The sequence below is a fragment of the Aplysia californica genome, unplaced genomic scaffold (assembly GCF_000002075.1).
Source record: "Aplysia californica isolate F4 #8 unplaced genomic scaffold, AplCal3.0 scaffold00019, whole genome shotgun sequence".
In the NCBI taxonomy this organism is placed as follows: Eukaryota; Metazoa; Mollusca; class Gastropoda; order Aplysiida; family Aplysiidae; genus Aplysia; species Aplysia californica.
In genome coordinates, this window is record NW_004797289.1 from 2,684,143 (window position 1) to 2,691,602 (window position 7,460).

The 7,460-nt window shown below is 42.3% G+C and overlaps 1 protein-coding gene across 1 annotated transcript in view; it reads left to right on the forward strand.

Moving 5' to 3' along the window:
• The window catches only part of LOC101857081, a gene marked incomplete in the record, with an annotated part of 42,827 nt that overhangs the window by 10,102 nt on the left and 25,265 nt on the right, over window positions 1–7,460 (forward strand). The window contains 2 exon segments of the mRNA XM_013086887.2: window positions 3,208–3,278; window positions 7,242–7,339. Of these exon segments, the coding sequence (XP_012942341.1) occupies window positions 3,208–3,278; window positions 7,242–7,339 (169 nt within the window).

Consider the following 7,460-nt stretch of genomic DNA (forward strand, 5'->3'; position numbering starts at 1 on the left):
AGGTGGGGGGGGGGGGGACATTAACATGTTCTTATGCACAGTAGAATCATAAATGGGCTGATTCATCGATGTCATGCTCATAACTGCGCCTGAACTGCAACAAGGAACTGCTGCTTTTTCTTTCCTAATCCTTACTTAACTATCGTCATTTCCCCTCTACTTCTTCTGTATGCTTGTCACACTCTTGTGACCCGTTATTTCCTGAGGTGCCTTGATAGTCACAGCAGACTCTGTGCTATTGAAGTTGAAGCAAGAGAGGTGAACAGAGTAAGTCTGATTCCCTGTAAGGGCTTCTCTGTTGACATCCATCCATCTCTTGGCGCTCATATGACCTTATGCAGTTGCGAGCGCCGTAAAACCTCTACTAAAACAAACAAATATTATGTATTATTATCTTCCATTCATGCCAAAATCGTTGACTGTGACCCTGTCTCGTCACTTTCTCGCCCACAAACTCATCGTGTGGGTGGCTGGCGGGTGCTCTGGTTTGGTTTGCTCCTTTTTTTCTTATCAAACATCAATCGTCATATCTATCTTCCTACTTTTCTTTGCATGTTACTCTCTATTAGAAACACCTCTAATCTTTGGCTCTTGTTTTATTATATTTTATAATCTATTTGTGTTAAGTGCCGTAAAACTTTTACAGAGACTCAAGACTAAGAGATAAAATTCGACTGCTCATAATATGGCCTTCTGCAGTTGCGAGCGCTATAAAACACCTGCAAAAACAAAGAGATAAAATGCTTTTACTGCCACGTTTTGACTGTGTGCTTCTGCTTGCTCCGGTCTCCTTCTTACCTGTCAGGCATCTATCGTCCTTGTCTCCCCTACTTCTGTGTGTGTGTGTGTGTGTGTGTGTGTGTGTGTGTGTGTGTGTATGTATGTATGCATACATGGTATGCATGTGTGTGTGTGTGTGTGTGTGTGTGTGTGTGTGTGTGTGTGTGTGTGTGTGTGTGTGTGTGTGTGTGTGTGTGTGTGTGTGTGAAGCGAAACACTTTCAATTGGTTGGCGTTTCTGCATGTCTTGCTTTTTTTCCATGCACTCTATGATTGTTATCGTGTCGATGTCCTTCTTTTCATCCAAACAACAGGCCTTATACCCCAGTTGTTTTGTTCCACTAATCCGCTTCTGAATTTTTCCTTTATACCCGAGCCGTCGAGGTGCCTGCTCGTTAGCTTAAGACGGCGTCATAATTGGGTTTAATGCTATTAACTTCTCCACCCGAATTACTCTCCAATTTGTGGTTTATTGCCCATTGGGTGTCGGCTTTTACCCATAGTGCCAACGCTTGTTTTATGAAACATATTAAATCGCAGGCTCTACAACCTGCGTCATGGGTTTTTTTTTTTCTTTTTTATCTTTTTTTGTTGGTTTTGGGGTGGGTTTTTTGTTTTTTTTTCTTTGGGAGGGGGGGGGGGGGCTTAGGAGATCTTGGCGCTGAACTAATCACACACTAATTGCTGAACTGGCGTTGGTCGCAAACTAACTTCTTGAAAGCGCTTAGGGAATACTGTTGACGTAGAGCTTGCGTTCTGCTCCATATATATAAATAAGTAAATACATATGTAAATACACATAGACCTAAATAGATTCCCCTTTTACTTTTACTTTAATTGATCCACATGGGGAGATTTGGTTTACAATAGCGTTCATACGCTTACATAGGAGAGAGAAATGGGACATACAATAATACACCAAAGTAACTTAATCCATATCATAATATAATACTATTATGCTACTTGTGATCGCCATTGTGCAGCGCCCTGTTTTTGAGCAAGGGATATCGTGCTTTCGATAGAACACACCTTAGTGGCCGCCCAGCAAAACGTTGTATCTCTGGCTTATGCTTGATATTGTGAACCTGAACTCGCGAACCACTCGCCCACTGGAGCCGAATAGAGAGAAGGCTTTGTAGAGCTTCTTTTTTCAGCTCTCAAAGTATTATAAATACGCCCTTACTCGAAATTTTGAATGTCAGCACCTGTAGTGTAATCTTTAAGAGACTGCTCAACCACGCAAAAGACATTACTTCGACCTCCTGCATTTGGGAGGGTTTTTTTATCGACGATTCGCTACCTTAGAATTACAAAGTTTTATCTGACATTTTTTGGCCGTTTTGAGTTACTAAGACCATGAGGTTGGAAATCAAAATATCATCTGCTCTATCAAAATCGTAGGATTATTTTGAGTCGTTATCAAGATATTCAAAGAATTGCTTTCGAAGCCGCTTGAAATAATTGTGAAACTCAATTTTTTTAATTCTCACATTTCTCAAAACTAGGTACTGAGCAGATAGAATGTTGTAATTATGAAGTAGCGAATTTCCTTCAGTCTGCCCGGATATTGTACATGTAGGTCTATCCGATTCAGCGTGGGTTAGACCTGACAGGCAAGATCGAAGCACCCCGTTTCTTAAATGATCAAAACTGTATATGGAGGCCCAACACATTACAATTTAAAGTTTAATTGCAATACTTCCTAGAACATTTATGGTTGGTGCGGATGGTATGTGGCAACTCCTGTTTTTTTTTATAACCCCTCATTTATTGCTGTCCGACCAGCTTATTTTGTTGTTTAGTAAGCGTAGTAAGCGTTTTACGGCACTTGCCACACAATTATTGCATATAAATGCCGAAGACTAAAGTTGTTACAAGAGAATAACAAACACAAAAAAGAAGGAGGCGAGATAACGGCAACATATTGTTTGATTTAATGTGCAGCTTCTCTTCCCTCAAACCCGCAGTGCAGACCCACCATAAGCTTCAACCAACTCGTTTCTGGCACGTGGAGTCCACTTTCTTTCTCGATCATCGTGTTGGTGGTCTTGTGGATTTTAAGTTAAGGACGCCTGTATGGGAGGTCCTTTACTTCTTTTTCCCTGTATTTCTGTCTGTTTGTCCTGTTCCTTCTCGGCACATGGGTGGTTGGCGTGTGCTCTGGTGTGATTTACTCCTTCTTTCCTGTCAAACATCTATCTTCTGTATCGCTCCTCCTTCTTTTTTCTGTTTGTTACTCTCTTATAAACCCTCTTATATTCGGCAATTTTATGTCCTAATAATGTTGAAAGTGCTATAAAATGTTCACTATTAAAAACTCCTCGGCACTAAAGGACGTATTGAGTCGATGCATTTCTCTCTCAACATCATTTCGCTGCAGAGTTCTGGTTTAGCTAAATTTAACTCTAACCACTTTGTTCCTCCTCAGCTCACTTGCAGAAGCCGGCCCGGGCTAAAGTCAGAGTCCCTAAGTCAACGGCCTGGAGGTCTGACAATGAGGTAATTATTTTCCTTGCCTATACTTGTATTCATGTATGTAGGAAAACACTAAAGAGGCAAGGGTAGACCAAGAATAATTAACATAATGGACTTGAACGGTTAGCTGACATGAAAATGCCAGGCTTCTGTTGTTGGGTTGCTGTTGTTGGTTGTTTTTGTTTGTTTGTGTCTTGTTTTGTTTGTTTTGTTGTTGTTTTTTTGTTTGTTTGTTGTTGTTGTTTTTTTGTTTTTTGTTGTGTTTTTTGTTGTTGTTGTTTTTTTTGTTGTTGTTGTTGTTGTTTTTTTTTGGGGGGGGGGGGTTCTAGTATCCGGGTAGAGAACTGAGTGGCAAAACATGGTAGCCGATGTCTGTTTCGAATCTGGCTTTTGAAGACGAAGATGTATACATATGTATGAAAAGTATGCTCAATGTGTGTCTTGCCAAAAAGTAAAAGGCATAGTATGGTGGCATTTGGGGACGACATGATCCTTCGAAGGCCGGTCACTAGGGACTCGATATCATACATCAAAGCCCACAAGTCCCTGAGACAAAGCCACAGATAAGTGCATGTACCGTAATGTGCTACGTCTTAGTGATTGGACAATTGTATGGGATACTGCACTGACTCAAATCTTTATAACAAACAATTGTAATGTCATATAACCACAATGAACGCTCTTTGTCCCTGGTATCTGAAGTCATATCATGTTGCAATAATTACTATTATAATGAAAGATAAGACAACAAATGGCCTAGATTAAAAGTCAAACTGAGGCATAGGCTACAAAATATCCAAGTAAACTAATAAAAGTAAAAGAAAGCAGAATTTTTTAGGATTGAAAAGTATGGGCCAGTACGTTTGATATTCACACATCTCATACCGTTCTCCGATCGTATAGATCTCACTAATCGGATACATGTACACCCCAGTTTCACAAGCCCAGTCTCAGTCAGTGTCTGCCTCATCCCCTCGCCGTGGCACTTCCAGCTTTGATTACTAATTCCTCTTAGCACGTGACATTTATCTTTCCGCCTCACAACGTCACTTCCTGTCGCCATGGTAGCTTCCTGTGAGACGACCCTGGCCAGGACATCCCAGATGAGTGTCACACGCGCGAATAAACTTCAAAGAGCTCGGACTATCACTGAAGTTCTAGAGGATCAATCCGTCGGCATAAGTAAGGGACGGCTATCTTTCTGGCGAGTCTTCTGGTCGAATAGCTAAGCTGACCAGAGTTCATCGACGTGACAAGCCGAGATTTTACTGCCACTTGTCATGTGATGGGGTGTTTCAGGCTGAGCCTGAGGGAGAGAGATGGCCCATCTGGCAACACGCTGTTTTTCCCGGGTCACCTGAACGTCGTGACTCCTTAGTAATTAGTAAGTCACGGAGCTACTCTGAAAGAGGATTATACCAGCCATAGATCTCAAGAACTTGCACAACTATTGACTGGCATACGTAAACAGTTTGTTTCAAAGGTTCTGGTGAAAAGCCAGTTTTATATACATGTAGTAGCAATCGTATATCCTCACGAGTGCTGTACACAGTCTCGACTTCGTCTCCAGATTGAACTCGATAAGAAACTTTGTTACCCAAACTAATTTTAATGGTACTTACTTTACTTTTTCATCCTCTCTTGCCGTTAAGCGTCGAGGGGAGATGCAGTTTTCTGTGGTAGGCCAGCTCCGCAGCTCTTTCAGTTGTGATGTTATGTTTTCTTAGAGTTTCCTTGACCCCCTCGATCCACCTTTTGCGTGGCCTTCCTCTTCCTTTATAGCTTGAGTGCTTGGTGTTGTAGGCTCTCAAGGTTGGCTGGTCAGGTGACATGCGTAACAGGTGGCCAAACCATTTTATCCTCTGTCTTTCTATGTAACGCAGGCAGGACACAGTGCCGATAGCTGCTCCTACTTCTTCATTTCTCTGCCTGTCTCGTCTTGTGATGTTAAAGGTTTTGCGGAGACATTTCATTTCGCATGCGGTGATTTTGCTTTCATGAGTTTTGCTTAAGGTCCAGGTCTGGCACTGATAACATAATGTTGGTATGAATATTGAGGTGATAAGCTGTCTCTTTGTGTCCATGGAGATGTTTGGATGAGATAGAAGGGGTGCGAGCTGGTAGGTGACAGCGTTGGCTTTTTGAGTTCGCATTTCTATTTCTCTGTCTCTGTTTAATGGTGCTTCCCGAAAAAGTTGGAGTGGAAGTGCACCAAGCTTGGCATGGCTACCTTGAATACTTTCGGTTTTATGAGATTGAGAAACTTATTTATGAAATGGATCACGTAGTTTCACTAAAGATAATCTTTCCTCATCTTTTGGTTCAGAATGTGGAACTTGCTTCTGATGTTCCCCAATCCCCAGTGCAAAAGCAAATAATAAATTATGACAGTACATTTCAAGTGTTGTGGGTTTGTGTGTGTGTGTGTGTGTGTGTGTGTGTGTGTGTGTGTGTGTGTGTGTGTGTGTGTGTGTGTGTGTGTGTGTGTGTGTGTGTGTGTGTGTGTGTGTATACACATATGTGTTGTGTGTGAGAAAGAGGGAGAGAAAGAAAGAAAGAAAGAAAGAGAGAGAGAGAGAGAGAGAGAGAGAGAGAGAGAGAGAGAGAGAGAGAGAGAGAGAGGGGGGGGGGTCATGGTGGAAGGGGGGGGGTGCATATATGCGTGTGTGAGTGTTTAGAGGGATAATCAGAGATAATATCGTGTGTCTGGGGCAGTGAATGAAGGTTCAGAAACTAGAATCACTGGAAAAAGCTGCGTCGAGTGAAGCGTAAACTGGTTATCCCTCTCGGTGTCTCTGAGCGTTGTGTGTCTTGGGCTAATAGGATCGAGAACCCCACGAAGACGATCTACTATGCTCAACGAATGGTTTTCGTTGGAAAATTAAAACCATTAATAAGTAGAATGCAGTTTTGAAGAGGATAGCTATTGATTTGAGAAAAAAAATGTACTTGAGGTTGCAAAATGTAAGAAAGAAATATGTTCAATAAAGCCGGAAGAGGAAGAAGAGGTTAATGAGGTGCTTTTAATGTGGATAATTTGTGTTTGTGTGTGTGTGTGTGTGTGTGTGTGTGTGTGTGTGTGTGTGTGTGTGTGTGTGTGTGTGTGCGTGCGTGCATTTTGGTGAGGAGTTGTGTGTTCACGTATGCGTGTCTCTGCACGTGTATCTTTGTATGTGTGGCTCTGTGTCTCTGTGTAATTATGAAGGTTTGAAGAACTTTGTGAACCTACGCATGTGTGTTCTCTCATATGATAAATGCACGAAGGCTATGTGTATGTGTGTGTGTGTGTGTGTGTGTGTGTGTGTGTGTGTGTGTGTGTGTGTGTGTGTGTATGTATGTACACATGCATGTGCCAGTTTGTTGTTGTTGGGGGTTTTTTAATTCAAGTGTTGGCACAATGACATAACAAGGCGCCTGTGATGTTGCTCGGCTCTTTACTTACTTACTTACTTTTAATTTCAATTTTCCATCCTCTGTTGCTGTTAAACGTTGAGGGGAGATGCAGTCTTCTGTGGTAGGCCAGCTCTGCAACTCTTTCAGTTGTAATATTATATGTTTTCTCAGGGTTTCTTTGACACCCTCGATCCACCTTTTGCGTGGCCTTCCTCTTCCTTTATAGCCTGAGTGCTTGGTGTTGTAGGCTCTCGAGGCTGGCTGGCCAGGTGACATACGTAACAGGTGGCCAAGCCATTTTATTCTCTGTCTCTCTATGTAATTCAGGCTCTTTGCTGCTACTACATGAAGAAAACATGGGTTCAGTTCCCAAATTTGGGAGATTGTTTGTTTGCTTTGTTGCTGGGTTTTGGGTTTTTTTAAATCGAGTATCTCCGTCTGGTCGTTGGGATGTTGTATCTATCTCAACCTGGGCTGGCCCTGACACCCCAGGTCGCTGTAGCCAGCCTCCTAAATGATAGGAATTGTAATGCATTTACAATAGCCTTGGCGTTTTCTTCACTGCGTTTCTTTTGGGGTTTTTTCACCTTACAGCTTGTGGAAGAAGTGAGAGAGAAGCTGGCCACAGGCTACGAGGGCGTACGACAGATGTTCAAGGCTAAAGACCCGTATGGTGACTCCATTGTGACGAGGTGAGCACTCTCACTTTCCATAGACTTGTTGGACAATTATTATCGTAGACCGTGCACTTTTACTTAATTCCTGTTCATTATGGAGTACACAATATGGCTCGATCTGAGCCCGAGAAGAAAG